Raw genomic sequence first — 16022 nt, 5'->3', positions numbered from 1 at the left:
TAACTGTTTTCCACAGAGACTTGTAACGCTGATGTTGTGGTCATTCTTTGCATGTGTGTGTGAGCTGTGTGTAATTAGCAGCGTGCCTGGACTGCAGGGACCTGGGTTTCCTGCAGCGCCAGCTCAGCACAACTGCAAGTGCAAGGGGAAAGAAAGTCCTTGGCTCTGATCTCCTTCCCATAGGAAGGACTGCTTGCTCATGTGTTTTTGCATTCGCAGTTTTGTTTTAGATAGCAAAATAGACACTTTCCACCTGCATGACTGTGTGAAGAGCTGATTTGTGGGTGCCAGTAGTGTGCTGATGGATGTCACATGTGACTTGGAAGTGTCAGTGAAGGGCAGCATTTGCAGAAGCACTTCCTCCAAAAGCCAGCCTTCCTCCTTTGGGGTCTCTCCTGCCCTGCAACTCGCCCCTCTCCCTGCCCAGGTGTCAGTAGAGGTGTCCTTCTAGGAAGGGCAGAAGAGCGAATTGTCAACTGGGTACCAGAGTGAAGGAATATTGAACTTCAGTTTTCTCTCCTGGTCATGAAGAACTAGTGGTCACAAGTGGGAAAGGAGAGCGGGTTGAAAATAGCTGTAGGAGTGCAGCCTAATCAGTGCTTAAAAGCTGAGAGAAATGAGAGGCTGACCAGTGGTGACTGAAATTGTTAAAATATGTCTGCAGGTTGCTGCTGAATATGAAGCAACTTGCATTTTCCACAGGTTTACAAATTGCCCAAATTGGGAAATTTCTGTAGGCATGAGTGTTTCCTAGCACAAGCTTCACTTTCCTGACAAATGCCAAACCTCTGCTACAAAACTTGACCTGAAATAAAAAGTGAACAGTTTGAGATCCTGTTCATCGTGGAGTGCAGTCATCATGGTGGTGTACTTGTACAAAAGTAATGATAAATTTAAAAATTCATTTGTTTCCTGATATCTGCATGCTTCCAATTCTTTTTTGTGTCTAGTGCCTTGTACACTTACATAAGGAGCTGGGCAGATGTTGTCTAAAAATATGGATCTGTAAAGGAAAATGTATCTCATCAGAGAAATCTCTGGAATGTATCAAGGTTAAATAATAAGTACTCATATTGCTATACCTGGTAGTTTGTTTGACTTGTAACCTAAGTTATCAAATTTTATAATACCAAAAAATATGCTGAGATAGCAAACTTTTAAATTTTTTTTCCTGAAAAGTATGGTGTATTTCAAGACCTTCAAGTATCTGAAAGAAGCTGAAACATTTGGGGAATTCAGTTTGAAGGAAGGTGTGTCTTTGCAGTCCTAAGTGTCTTGTTGCAATCCAAAATAACACAAGTAAAAAAGATAAAGGTTTTAAAACTGCACATTGGAATAAGAGCGAGCAGCTCTTACCAGCCTGCTTTAGGTCCATTTGTATTCATATTTTTTCACTAAATAATAGCTAGATATGCTTCATTTGAAGCTTTGCACGGTTATTTCCTTCACTGGTCTATATCAGGTGGTCATATGGTAGAAGTGACTAAATGTTTCTTGAGTCTTTTAAATATAATAGATGTATTTTGTCTTTTGTTCCACAGTTCCCTGCTTACTTTAATTAAGAAAAAGAGTACAGCTGATTGCAAGGATGACATTCCTGATTATACAGAAGCCTTATTTCTATTTCTAAAAATATTTTTCAAACCTTAAAACATAGCCTAAAGTATTCATGTTTCTTGATGGCAGTGTACCTGTTTATGTCCAGTGTTTCCAGGTCTATTGTTAATGGGTTCCAGACTGCTGAACTCTTCATGCTTGAGTTTCTATTTTATTCTTCCTTTGTCATGGTGTTTCATTGAAGTAATGAGTTGACTTCTTCAGGATCCTCTCTGATTTGTTCAATTGCAAGGGGGGATAGAGATATGAGGTGCCTTTCCCCTCCCCCCCTCCGTGTTCTCATTGTATTAAAAGTTCACTTGATAGTAAGCACAGAGCTTTTCTGTTTTAATTCTGTGTCTCTAAAATAAACCGTTTAAGAAAATTATTAATGAAGCTTCACTAGCTTAATCTGGGCTTTAAAATTAATGTCACTCTTTTAACTCCTTAGCTGTATTACATTGAGCTATAAATAATCTAAGGATAATGAATGGGAAAGCAGGTGGTGCCAAGAATGCTTTGCAATTGGCAGAGTGACCAAAATTTGTTTAAATTTGCTTATGCCCCAGCAGATCTCTGCAAACACAGTCTAAGTGAGCTTGTTTTTGAAGGAAGCTTAAGAAAAGTAATTTCACTGAATAACATACCGCAGAAAAAAGTCATAAATCTATGTGTTGTGCTAACAATTATGAGAGTATATATTCCTTTTTCTAATTCTAAATTAACCCTTTCACACTTAATTTAACTTGAAGACAATTTTTCCATTATATCAGATTTATTTTTTTCATGCTTTAAAACTCCAAATAGAAATTTTTAGAAATGCAAGAATTTCCCTGAAGCATTTGGAGAGCTTCAGAGCGGTATTGGCATAAGATGAAAAGTTTTAATCAATTATTGTATTCTCATTGCTCTGGTTGGCAAGCGTAAAGTTATGGATGTGAGTGGTGGTTAAAGGGCAAATTGAATTTTTAGTAACTAATTTAATTATTTGAAGTAGTTCCAGACAGACTCTGTCATGCTAAGCAGTCTGTGATTATTACTTTGGGGGGAAAAAAAAAAAGTGCATTTAAAAATGATGTTTAAAAAAAAAAAAAAAAAAAGAAAAAAGGAAAAGGAAGGTAGTTGTCCTTTGTGTTTCTTTAGAGGGGAAGGTGCCACTGAAAATTCCCCCCTCACACATCCCCACCCCTACTTTTTTTCTGCAACCACCTTTGCCTGGAAATGTACTTTTTGTCTTGATCCTTTTGACTTGCAGGTAAAGGGTAGGAGGAAGGCAGATAAATAAGGGGCTTTCTTCCTAAGCATGAAATTTGGCAAGATCTGTGGTGGTTTTTAGTAGCCAGGTTCAGCTCGAGTCTAACTCTGCTATGTCTTCCTAACTGTAGCATTTCACAAGTGCTTTTGACTGTGTGTTGTTGTGACATAACACAAAGAACTGTGGAGACAGTACATATTTTCAACAGGGGTGTTTGTAATTTTCTCTCTAGCATAATCTGTATTTATCTGCAGCGCTGAGCAGCTCTTAAATTGAAGCAAAAAGCCCCCACCTTCTTTTTGTTTTTGTTGTTAAAATGCTTTTTCCATCAAATGAAATATTATGCCCTGGAGATTTAAAAACTTAAAGGAGAATATTTTTATGAAGTATGAGGTGGAAGGGATCTGTAAATTTAGAAGTTTAAAGTCTGTGCCTGCAGAATTAAGTAAATGCAGAAGAGATGCAAAGCTAAAATAAAGTTTCAAAACTTTCTGAAGTGAGGATATTTGTCTCAGTTTACCCTTTCTAAAGGACATATAAACTGAGAAAGGAGTTTATCTCTTTTTTTTCTTTTTTGTCTTTTTTTAATCTTTACCTGCTCTCCCATCAGTGATGCAATTAGGGAATCTTTCCAGGTGCAATGCTCAATTATAGGATTCGGTGCCTTCTTTATTTATGATGCAAAGTAAGTGTTTTCAAATTAATGAAAGGGTGCAGTGTTAACAGTCATAAGAGAAAAAAAAATAGGTGGCACATCCAATAGGTTTTTTTACTCCAGTTGAGAAAATCAATTCCTATGGAAGATTTCTTCCCACAATTATAAAATATGGGTTAGTCGCTTTTTAAAGAGGAAATAAGGGGGCGCATTGAAGGGAAATTATGCATCGGTTGAGCAGGTTTTGCTTCTGGGTCTTGAGTCATTCCTTTTGCTTGCAGTGTCTCAAATTACCTTTTTTTGCTAGTGGCAGATCTTGACTGTCTAACAAATGGCACTGCACTGGACTTGAGTGCCTGGGGAATTGCATCAGAGTGAAAGTGTTGGAGTAGGGAGTTACCAGGCACCTGATGCCTAAGTCACCTGTATGTGCCCAGTGGAAGTATTAGGATCCAGAAGCTCCCTAACCTAGCAACTACAAAAACCCAGAGGTGCCTGCTGTTCCTGCAGTGTTTCCCTGTGTGGCTCAGATGTTTTGTCACCATACACAGTTTTTCTTTTGCCGATGCCTAGAATTCACCTCCACTGAGCAGGTGCATTCGTGGCTCTCAGCTGAGCCTTTCTCCAACAGTACCCCAGTTTTCTGAGTGGCCTAATGCTGCAGATATGATCAACTCATTCCATTAACCTCATCGTCCCCCTCCTCCCATCATATAAAATATAGACAGAGCCACCTTGTATATTGGAAGTGGTTGTTGCTGTGATTCAGTTACATAGTACAATGAGAGGAGTGGCAGATAGCAGCTTGAGCACCTCCTGAAGGGTTGTCAAGCACTGGAACAGGCTGCTTAGGGTAGTGGTTGAGTTGCCATCCTTAGAGGTATTTAACAGGCATATAGATGTGGTGCTTAGGGACATGGTTTAGTAGTGGATTCAGTAGTGTTAGGTTAATGTTTGGATTTGATCTTAAGGGTCTTTTCCAACCTAAATGATTCTGTGAAACATTGTGGTTTTTTAGCTCTTACCTGCTTTTCTCTGTCATCTATTTATTTATCTGCCTAGCCTGAGTGAGTAACCAACGCTTCACATGCTGGTAATGACAGAAACAAGTCTAATTGGTATTTCACATGTTTGTGTTTTCCAAATTTGAAGTATGCAGGCATACTGAAAACAAACTGAAAAAAACCTGCTGCAGATAAAACAACATCCCCCCTCTTTTTTTAATCCATTACAATACAGCAACAAGTAGTACAATCTAGTCAGATGGATGCGGAATCGGGAAGAATGCTGTATTTGTCTTTTGCTGTATTTGTCACTTGGAAGAGCTCTGCAGGATTTCTTGCATCTTTCAGGGTAAAATAGAATTGCTAATGAACAAAAGCAGAAAATGAGAACCCTTAATCCAAAGGCTGCGTTCATCCAGAAGGATTTTTAAAAGGCATCAAAAAGAAATTAAATGTCTTTCTGCCTCAACCATAAGCCGTGACAATAAATGCAGGATAACCCCTTTTTTTGTTCCTTACTATTTTTGCAATTAGTTCACTTTTTGTCCTGCAGAGAGGCAGCATGAAAGATCTTGTTATTTGCGGCTGTGGTAAAATATGCTGGCTCAGCCTGCCTGAAGAAACAGAAGCCTTGGCAGGAATGCTGATTACCATGACAATCTAAGCAGTCTAGAGCTTAGGTATATGGGGATTTTATCATAAAAATAGAAAACATTTCCTGGATGGTAGAAGAGTTGATATTATCATCCTGACTCAGGAGATTCAACTGCCCTTGCAAGACTTTGTTTTTCATTTTGTGTTGCCTGAAAGAGGAGGCAAGGGGAACCTTATCAACTTCAAGTATATTTTAATAACATATTGGTATGTTTACATCTTTGTCTATTTTAGTATGTAGTTTTATGCTATAGATGCATGAGGGGACTTAAATCGGTGTGGGTTTTGAACAGTGGCACGGAGGGGAAACTGCCCTGCACTTCTACCTGTTCCTGCTCCCCGGCCCCATGTACAGTGCTAAATCTGTGCTACAGTGTCTTCACAAGCAAACACAAAAAAACCCCCACATTCACACTTTCTATCCATATTAGGGTGTAATTATTTCAGCCATTACTTCTTGAAAAGTAAGAACTGAAAAGTCAGCCATCCCCACCTCCACCAGAGTGCACCTTGTGTGTGGTAGTAGGGTTAATTACACATTGCATAAAGTTGTTGGTTTAAAACTATCACAAATTGGAGCAGAAAAACCAGTCTGCCTGGTCTCATTAAATGTGGGAAGAAAGTTACCATCACTGGCATTTGGACACTGTTAAAGAATAGATTTAGGAGTTCGAGTTAGAAAGGAAAAATGACTTGAAGTTATAAAGTCCCTGTACAAACCAATTGAACTGTGAACTTTTCTCATTTAAAGAACTGGGTTTTAAAGGATTTTTCTGAAAACGTTTTGGGTCATTATGACAAAACTAAAGGTATTTGCATTATCACATCTTAATTGCTTTCCAAGTAATTTCCTGGTTTACGCTGAAGGATTTATTGAAAACTGCATGGGGTTATCAACATGTCAAGGAGCTTTTGTTCTGTTCCAGTAACCCTAAAATCCAAGGGTTCATTGTATAAGCTTCATTTGTAATGTGGAACACTTACTGGTCCCATGAAATCATTGCTAAGAATAAACAACCAAGGGCATGTCTTTCTGCACAGTTCTAGAGCACGAACCGAAAGCCACGGGTACGAACAATGGGGAGGAGGAGGGAGAACAGTTTGACTTTGATAGTGGAGATGAGATACCAGAAGCAGACAGGCAAGCCATTGTGCCACCTCCTGCTGATCCTGGAAATAACATAGAGCACCAAGCAGCTGATGCCTCAGGTAAGTCAGCCTGTGGGTCTGTGCCTCCCCTAGGCTAAATAGTCAAGACTGATTATAGGATGCCTTTTTTTGACAGTACAATAAAAATACTGTAGAAAGAGGTTTCCATGGAAATACCATTGAAGTGTTCTGAATATTCCTGCCAGTTATAGTTATGGTAGATTTGACAAGGCAAATAGCCATCACATGTAATTCCCGTGAGGTTTCCCATCCAAGTGTGACATTCAAACCAATGGATTGGGCACAGTCACAGTGTCATGCTACAGGAAAACATTGTCCTTGCAGATCTTATGGTATGTGCATAGCTTGAGATAAGCTGTCTCGCAGCTGAGCTTGCTGTTTGCTGTCTTAAGATGTGCATAAAACTAAGTGGAGTTTGAATGTATGAATTTTTTTCATAAGCAGAAGTCTTACCAAACATTAAAACATTTGTTATAATATTTTCAGATGTTCCCAGTGCTGAGGTGTAGTCTGGAAATTGCTGTATTCTGCTCAAATTGCTAACAGCTGATTTTGTTTACTTTGGTTCTGCTGTGTCTCAGCTTGTCTCAAAAAATACCGGGAACTTTACATAAATGAAAACAATACGTTTTCAAAGAGAAAAACTTGGAAAGGTATTTTCTGTTTTCTTAAAAGAGCGTTTTCAGGACTGTTCTTTGAGGAACATCCTCCAGTGAACTTTTTCTGTCCTCATGCCTATTCCTAAAATGTTGCTCATATTTGTGTTCATAAGATCCAGATAATCTAGAATCCAGATTTTAGCCTTCAGGGTTTAAGAGTGTTTTGAACCATGTGCTTATGAGAAGAAAAAGAGGAGCCTGCTGTTCAAGATTTGCAATCCAGTTAGTGTTTTTCCATAGGCATCCTTGTAACTCATTTTGCTACTGTTACATTACTCATCTGTAAAATGGGGAGGATAACACTACTGTTTGGGAATTTTGAGTCACAGATTGTAACTATACAACTTTACTAAAGAACTTGTATAGTCAAGATCGTGTCAGTGTTTAGGATACTTGCAGACTGATATTAGAGCAACTTGAAGTATGAAAAATAAAACATATTTTTGTTTAATTTTTCAACTAAAGGAACTGATAATTTAGAAAACAATGAGAAACTGCAAACATCAGAACCTGCTGTGGAAGGTGCTCCAGCCAAAGTAAATCCTTACTCAGTCATAAATATTTCACCAATCCAAGACAAGGATCCATCCTCATCACCAGAACCAAGTCCTCAAGATGAATGTGCAAGTCCAAACTTGTCTGCTGGATATTCTGTTCCTGTCCCTTGTGGATATGCTGTGCCATCTAACTTACCCTTGATACTGCCAGCATACTCCAGCCCTGTCATAATTCGCAGTGTTTCTGTAGACGAAGAAGGTACTGTACTTACACACCTTACATTTTTTGAATGAAGATGGTTGTTTAATTTCAGGTACTTTTGTTCTTTTGTTAATGCCTGTATACCACTCAACCTGGACAAGTGCGGGAATGATTAATGCTAATTCCTTTTTAATGTCATGAAATAATTTCCAGAGCCATAGTTCAGTGTCCAAGCCAAATGGCTTCTTCTCATACCTTATATTGCTTTTTCTAGGTCATGGCAAAGTTCTCTCCCTTTTACCTTTTCTGTGTGCACTTCTCCGTGTTTATTTTCCAATCCTTGTGGATTTAGAGTTGCTGTGGGATTTCCTCTTGTGATGATTTGATGATTTCTGTTTGTCTTTTAGTACAATTTTAAGACAGAAGAGGAAACTGGAAAGGGAAATAAGTATGAATTATTACAGAAACAAAACATCCCCCATTTTGTAGCCAGAGTTGGCAAACCTGACAGTTTAATGTTAAGAGAGAACTAGGATGAGAAAGCTCCTCATATATTCCTGTACTTTCCTTTTTCTTGTATTTTGAATATTTTCTCCAGCTAGGCAGAAGTTCTGCTATAATTCCAACCTTTTTGCCAGCCTTTGCTTTCTACCACCATAAGGAATACTGTCAAGTAATAGCAAATATTTGTGGTGTTGATATTACCTATAGAGGAATATGCTTGATATATCAGAATTAAACACATCAGATAATTGTAATTTCCTCTTAACAGCTCTTATAACAAATGTCTGTCTTTGAATTATTTAATTTTCAAAAAAGGATAGTGTGAAGAAACTTCTAAATATTTTTAGACACTTTTAAGAATAAATATGTTACATAGAAGTAGATTATTCATTAGCAAGAAACTAGTAAAATCAGTTTCTTATGCTAAATGTGTCATTTGAACCAAACTGACATGTTATTCCAAGCATTTTCATGATTTTTTTTTTTTTTACCTGGCAGGTACACAGTCAGCAAGTGAAGAATGTCATAATTTTGTAAACTCAGAGGAGCCTCAAAATAGGTGATTGCCAGTTTTGCATGTTTTAATGATTTGTAAAACCTTAATTTCTAAGGATGCTTGCATTTCATAAATATTTTATTGTTCTTGTGTGATACTTCAGGTTTTTTGTGTGTTTTGGTTTTGTTTTGGGTTTGGGTTTTTTGTGGCTTTTTTTTTGTTTGTTTTGTTTGTTTGTTTGTTTTTCACTTTCTTAACTGTAGCTCTGGTTGTGTACCAAAATCAGCACTAATTGAGGTCTTGTGTGTGTAATCATGCATGACATTTTTAAAGAAACTCGATTTAATTTTTCTAGAGTGATAGCAGTGACAGCTGCAACAGACTGCTGTAGTCTTCCTTGCTGTACGATATTTTTTCCCCTAATGTCCAAACCACGTCTTCCAGTGGGCAGTTTGACTATTCCCTCTTCATCTGGCACTGAGAAAACAATGACCCCCCCAAAAATCCCGAAACAAATGCAAACAAAACATAAATAACCCTGATTCCACTGCCTCTGTAGTTCTCTCTCAGGTAGGTGCTGCTGGATCACCCCTTAGCATTCTTTTTACCAGACTAAATAAAGCTCCGTGTCTTTCCTCTTCTTTGTAAGCCATGTGATTTAGTCCCTGACTTCAGTTTCTTTGCATCTCTCTAGAAGTAGTTTCAATTTCTCCATAACTCTCTGGAAGGGGAGTGCTGGGAAGCCTAAACTGATCATGCTGCTGCAGGTTCAGCCTCAGCAGCACCAACCAGAGGGGGGTAACAACGTTAGCGAGCCTGCTGGCTCCTGATGTAGCCCACAATGTCTTTAGTCCTATTTACCATGAAAAATGATTTCTAAGACAATTTTCTGTGTTCTGATAGAAGAACTCAAAAGTGTTTTCAATTTCCTGACTAAAATTTTCAGACTAATAAATAGAATAGATTGTTAATCTCCTAACTACATTCTGAAACAATATTTTTGAGTAATCAGCAGCCTTGGAGTGGGAACTGGAAGGCAAGAAGACATTTATTGTCTTGTCTTCGCAACTGTTTAAAAACACTGTAGTGTAACTTTTAATGCTTTTATTTTATGGCCTTTTTTTCAAGTGAAGATAACCAGCCCAATAGAGAGGATGATGCCCTTGCCAAATGGGTTGCAGATCCTGCAAATACAGCATGGATGGAGAGTAAGTATCAGTGACCATTAAAGTACAAGTATAGAAAAAGGTCATTATTAAGTTGTGATCCACAGATGTGTGTATCTGTATGCACAAGTATATTTTACAGGAATGTCCATGTTCACTTTCATGGTGGTTTTTTTCAGATATGTTCCAGAATCAAGTTGTACCAGTTAAAACATTCAACAGTGTAATAAAATTGTGTATTTTAGAATAAAGTTAATGTTCACTTTTCCACGGAGCACCTTTTGGAGTCTGTGGAATCAGTGTCAAATTATCACTGTCCTATGGAAGTCATTTGGCTCCATCAGTGCTTGTATAGAAGAAATATGCTCTAGTTCAGAGTCTGCTCTGTGGCTGTATATGAAATTGCTCTTCTCGTGCATTACTTGGCAAATAAGTACTTAGAGAATGTGGAAGGGAAGGAATTGCTACTTTTTCTTGAATGAGTCATATCTCCACTGTGTTCATATGTTCCAGTATAACCAAAATCCTTTAGAATAGAATAGAGTATTTCAGTTGGAGAGGACCTACAGCATCTCAACTGCCTGACAATTTCAGGACTGACCAAAAGCAAAGCATATAAAGGACTTTGTCCAAATACCTCTTAAAGACTGTTGGTTCAATTCAAATTTAAGGAAGTTTCTAATTTGTTTTTTTGTGTTTTGATTTTAGACCCAGATGAGGTAATTTACGATGATGTGCCAAGGGAAGATTCAGACTCTGAACCAGGTTTGAGGTCTTTGTAATACAGCTCATGTTGAAAGCAGTGTAATATAGAATTATGAGAATGTATACTGAACAGATATGTTCATTAAGTACCTAAAATATATGTAAAGGGAATTAACATTTTGTTGATAGGTCTTGCAAAGTTCAGAATTAAACTGGCACTTAAAAGACGTTTCCTCAGCAGGTCTCCTACTCTCCTCTTCTCAGAAGCTGAATTCTGCTGTATTCTATAGATACTGTCTCAAATGCTTGACTGTTCCACATACTAGAGAATTATTTTGTTGGGTGTTGTAGCTATAGTGACCTAAACAAGGCAAGGTAGGTTTTAAATGCTTAAATCATGTATGATAATGCATCACTGTCATGGCTATAGAAAGGACCACTCTTTTCTTGGAGTCCTCTTTAGCATAAAAATGCCTGAGAGATGGAAGAGGAGATTCAGAGAGGCTGTTTACCATCCAGACTGTGACTCTTCACAAATGCTTTATTTCAGCCTTGGAGTGGTCTGCTCCTGATGGTGTGACCATGTTTGGATGGGGCAGAATAGATCTCAAAGTAGTTGCTGGAGCCAAGATTTTTCGTTATTAGGACTGATGGAGCTAGGTCTCAAGAAGCTTATTTCAATGAGTTCTTGCTCAGATTTGTTGTACAGTTTTTGGTTGTAATGAAATCTGCTTAAAAATTGGTTACTACTGACTGATTTTGTGTTCTAGTGGATTGGCTCATTAGGCACTCAGGATCTACTCATCATGGCACTCTGAGGGTGTAGGGTGTGTTTGATACTGAAGTTGTTAATGACTCAAGAAAACACTTAAATTTTCTTGTGTGAAAACCACATTAGTATTTAAAGCTGTAATAATTTAATTTCTTGTCCTTAGTGGTGTTCAAACGTGTTTTACAAAATATTGCTGAATTTTTTTTCACTTATTATTGGAAAGTTTTTCGTCACATTCATGACTTGAATGCTTATATTACTGGAAGACGCCTTAGTGGAATGTGCTACTCTTAGCAGGGACATCTTTGCACTGTTGCTTCTCAGTCAGGAAATGCCTACACCAGGCCCAGGAGGCTGAGCTGGGTGTGATATGGGATATGGAGCAAAATTCTGCTGAGCATCTCGGTCAGAATTTTCAGCTTAATGCAGAAGATGTCAGCTTTCATTTTGTCTCCAAAGACATTGAAAGATTCTGAAAAAATAGGTAGTAAGGGAAGTTTCATCTTTGTACATTCATGATCTTGGTGTTTATTATTTGTATATTTTGTCAGGGAGGCATAACTTTTCCAAACAAATTGCAGTCAGAGCTCAGGCTACATTAGCACATGGACAAGTTCACCAGATCACTGGGTAAATCCTACCCCAATACTGACAACACAGGAGTTAGACTTGTATAAGTCTTGACTTCTTTTGACTTACTATGGTGATTCTTTTAAATTATGCATTATGCTGGATTACCACTAAGATGTTTTCTTCAGTAAGTATATTTTAAGAACAGTCTTGATATACATGGGGATTAAAAAAAAAAAATTAAAATCTGAATCTTCCAAATAAGAATAGAATCCTGTGTTATGAAGAATTTAATTAATGTTAATATTAAAATATCGGTCAAAATGTAGTTTTTAAATCACAGAATCTAGGGTTTAGATAGATGTGTGAAACATCAGCTTTTCTTTTGAGTACATATTTTTTCTGTATTTAAATGAAACATCAATCTTAAAATGAAAGCACGGCTTTTGTTTCCTGAATTTAATGAGACAGTTTTAAATGCTGCGTCATAACCTCTGACAACAGTGAATCCTGACAGAAGTGTCCACACTTCTCTACTTGTAATGACAAATGATGCTGTGTGTGAAGCACATACCTACTTGCTGATAAGCAATTAGCACTAAATTTTTCATTTTGTTTTGAGTCAGTTTGTTGTTCTTGACATCTGTACCAGTGAAAACACCCATGTCTTTAACAGAAAGTACTTTGGTCAGCCTTTGCAATATAGCTTTCCATATCTTGAAAAGGTTAAAACTTCAAGTTCTTAGACTAGATTATGAGTGAGGTAACCCACAGATGTGAGAGATGTCTGTGACTGGTGGAATTGCAAGAGTCGTAAAATATCACAGTGTAATATATTTCTTGTTCCTTTGGTTTGATCTGTTCTGCTTGAAGTAGTGACATTTTTGTTTGACTCTTGCTATGTTTTAGCATTTGCCATTTGAGCTGATGATGTTCCGAGGGACAAATGGCAAGCTTGCAAATGGAAGGATGATGCTGCTTAGCGCAGATGTGTTCACAGCCACAGTTCAAAGTTCTGTTGAAGTTCTTCTAAAATATGTTGTGGGATTTGGACATAAGTGTTTGAATAGTGCATGCTTTTAAAAGGATTGTGGTGTGTACCCTTAACATTGTCCTCTTTTAGTACTCTGTTTCAACAAAGACAACCCACTTTGGCTGTTTGAATATTGGTTTTAATTTAGAATTTTTCGTGTGCATACAAAAATCTGTACAGTTCTTTATGGTACATCCTCAACAAGTGTTTCAATGTTGAAACAAACATAAATTTCAGTGTAGCATTTTTTATTTTGTTTTAATTCTTGCAGAGGAAATGATTTACGATGATGTTGAAAATGGTGATGATGGTGGAAACAGCTCACTGGAATATGGTTGGAGTTCAAGTGAGTTTGAAAGCTATGAAGAACAGAGTGATTCTGAGTGTAAAAATGGAATTCCCAGCTCCTTTTTGCGAGGCAACCACAAGAGACATGTATGTATCCCACAGTGCTGCCAATCGTTGAGGTTATCCTGGTTTCCAACACTTTTTCTTATCTGTATTTCTCTTTTCCTCAATTCAGTTTCAAATGACAACAACGACTTTTTAAAGGAGATGTGAATTAGTGTGGAAGTGACTGTACACAACAAAATTTAGCAGGAAAATGAAAATCTAAAAACATTTAACAGAAACTGAGGAAAAAACTCAAATTGGATAAAAATGAAACTAAAAATGAGATTATTTTTGCTTGTAAATGGTTCCTCACCTTTTCTTCTATTCCAACTGCTGGATTAATATAATTGGTAAATAACTGTGGAAAATAATGCAAAGGACAAATGGGTATAAGCCTGACAAGAATTGAAGGTTTGGGCTGTTTACGTGCTCTAACGTCACAGAACTGTTCACCATTGTTCCCTATGTTTCTGTCTTAGATCTGTATCACTTTGGTAGTTTGAAGGTGACTCAGCTGAAAAAAAACTTGAAAATAAAAGATTTTTGTAATCAAAGATAACTCGGTACCATTTATTAAGGAGAGAAGAGAGGTGGCATGATTAAAATGACCCATCTGTGACACTTCCCTAGTCTAGTATCTTTGGCTGCATCTGTTTTCTAGGAGGCAGGAAGACACAGGGGACATGGGTGTCTGCTGTTGCTGCATCTCTTCTGTTGCATGCTGGGAGGAACCCTGGACACCTGCACTCTTACTGCCTTGGCTCCTCTCCTTCTGCCCTTGTGTGCCCTCTCTGTGAGAGGAAAGTCTTCCCTGGCACCTGGGCAGCCTCCTGCTCCCTGCCCTGGGTGCTTGAAAGATGGAGTATGGGGTGCAGAGGGGACAAGCAGGGCTGGGCTCAGTGTCCAGAGTCCCTGAAAAACCCTCATGGCTCCCTATTGTGTGCTGACTAGGGACAGATCCCTAAGAGTCGCTCCACAACTGAGCACTGTGAGCTGTGTCAGCACCCCACAGCTGGAAAGTGTAGAGGTTGTGGACAGGGTGTTATTTCATGGGACCCTTATTTTTATTTTGCAGATTTCTTATCTTGGTGAGAATAAAAGCCTCGCTGTCTGTATTTCCCTCCAGCACATGTTATCTGCACTCCCCCCACCTCTGTCCTTGCTGCCCGCCCTTTGGGAATCAGGGAGTGAGTAATTAACTGCAAGACTTGAGCCCACCCAAATCTGCTCTTTGTAAGCTGAGTGCTCATCCTCTGTTTTTATCTTGGTTTTGTTCTGACTAGAACAAGATTAAGCTACTGCAGCTGTTTGTTTCTGGGGAGTTTTTTTAACAAGACTGAAGAAATTGAGTTTGGTTATTTTTTTAGTATTAAATACCTTGGAAGAGACTAGGAAATCACTTTGCATGTGAGTGTGTAAGTCTTAACATGGCTGCTGGCTTGTTCTTTTTTAAAAAAACTTTAGCTGTTATCTCTAGCTTCAGCTTTGGCATCATTCATAAGAATCTATTTACACATGTGTACAAACCTAGGTTTAAAACCATTTTTTTAAACAATTAAAAGTGTACTTGATCTGTCAAAAGAAACTGTTGGCAGGGGCTGGGCGCGGTAGTGCCAGGATCAGGCACAAAGTGTCTGAGAAAGAGGCTAAGGAGTGGTGAGAGGAGAGGACAGAGGTGTGCTCCTGGGTACTGCCCTGCTGCTGGCTTTTTCAGGCCTGTGACAAAAGGTTTTGGGGATTGCTGTGTGAGGATGGGCATGAGGAGCCTGGGAACACTTTATTTGGTGGATGGAGAAGTCAGAGAAGCTCCTGCTACTGGGTGGGTTACTGGGAGATGGAGAAATCAGGAAACTAGACAAGGTTTTTGGCAGAGAAAGAAGACGACAGAAACTTTAGGATTGCTGAAAGAAATCCTAACAACTAAAAAAAAAAAAAACATCAACAAAAAGCAACCAACCAAAAACCCCCCAAACAAACCAACCCCAGCCCTCCCTGCACTGGCATTCCAACATGGGCAGAAACTATTCCACTTTATTTTCTTTTTCTCTCTAGCCATTCCTTGCATTCTCGCTTCTCCTAAAGTCTTGTGATGGATCTTACAGTACATTCACAGCATATTGCGTTCTGTAGCCTTTCAGAACCTGTGAGGGACTTGCCTTATTATTTGTAGTGTTGGTTGAAAAATACTGCAGGTTGGAGGTAGGATTTTTAATTTTAAGTGCTGGTATGACTTCCCTCAAAGTCACTTTTTCATTATGATTCTTATTATTTTATTTATTTACTAATTTATTTTAAGATGGGAAGGTTTTTGTGCTATTAAGTATTTCTAGTCTATGAACCAGATGCTAGTCTTCATTATACTGCTGTAATGCCAGAATCCTTATGTTGGATGTAATTGCATCCTGACCTAGTCTTGTGGAGCTACGTGCTGGACCCGTCCCTTTGTTTTCAACTCAGTGGCCCTCTCTTTCCTGAGGCTTTGATCTCTTGCCAAATAACTGTTGACATAAAGCTGATGGCTTTTCCATTGGACTTCTATTATAGAGCACACCAAATATTTTCCTTTTTTCCTTTCCTCCTTGCATTTTAATCTTTTTTTTATCTAGCTTTCTCAAAATAATTAAAAAATATTGATTAGTATTCCAGAACATTTCTTTCTCTATGATAGTTTCCTTACCTTGGAAACGGATA

The 16022-nt window shown here is 38.2% G+C and overlaps 1 protein-coding gene across 4 annotated transcripts in view; it reads left to right on the top strand.

Moving 5' to 3' along the window:
- ARHGEF10 (Rho guanine nucleotide exchange factor 10) overlaps positions 1-16022 on the top strand; it is a 109867-nt gene that overhangs the window by 22828 nt on the left and 71017 nt on the right. For all 4 annotated transcript variants that reach the window (XM_027892433.1, XM_027892432.1, XM_027892430.1 and 1 more), the window contains exons 3-8: positions 6206-6373; positions 7459-7749; positions 8695-8755; positions 9821-9900; positions 10567-10623; positions 13210-13373. In XM_027892433.1, coding sequence (XP_027748234.1) covers positions 6206-6373; positions 7459-7749; positions 8695-8755; positions 9821-9900; positions 10567-10623; positions 13210-13373 — 821 coding nt within the window. The remainder of the gene's footprint in view (positions 1-6205; positions 6374-7458; positions 7750-8694; positions 8756-9820; positions 9901-10566; positions 10624-13209; positions 13374-16022) is intronic.

Source organism: Empidonax traillii, unplaced genomic scaffold (assembly GCF_003031625.1).
Source record: "Empidonax traillii isolate 1590-97213 ecotype Southwest subspecies unplaced genomic scaffold, ASM303162v1 scaffold352:size1026972, whole genome shotgun sequence".
In the NCBI taxonomy this organism is placed as follows: Eukaryota; Metazoa; Chordata; class Aves; order Passeriformes; family Tyrannidae; genus Empidonax; species Empidonax traillii.
The sequence above is the reverse complement of the archived record's forward strand: the minus strand, read 5'-3'. Positions and strand labels throughout refer to the sequence as shown.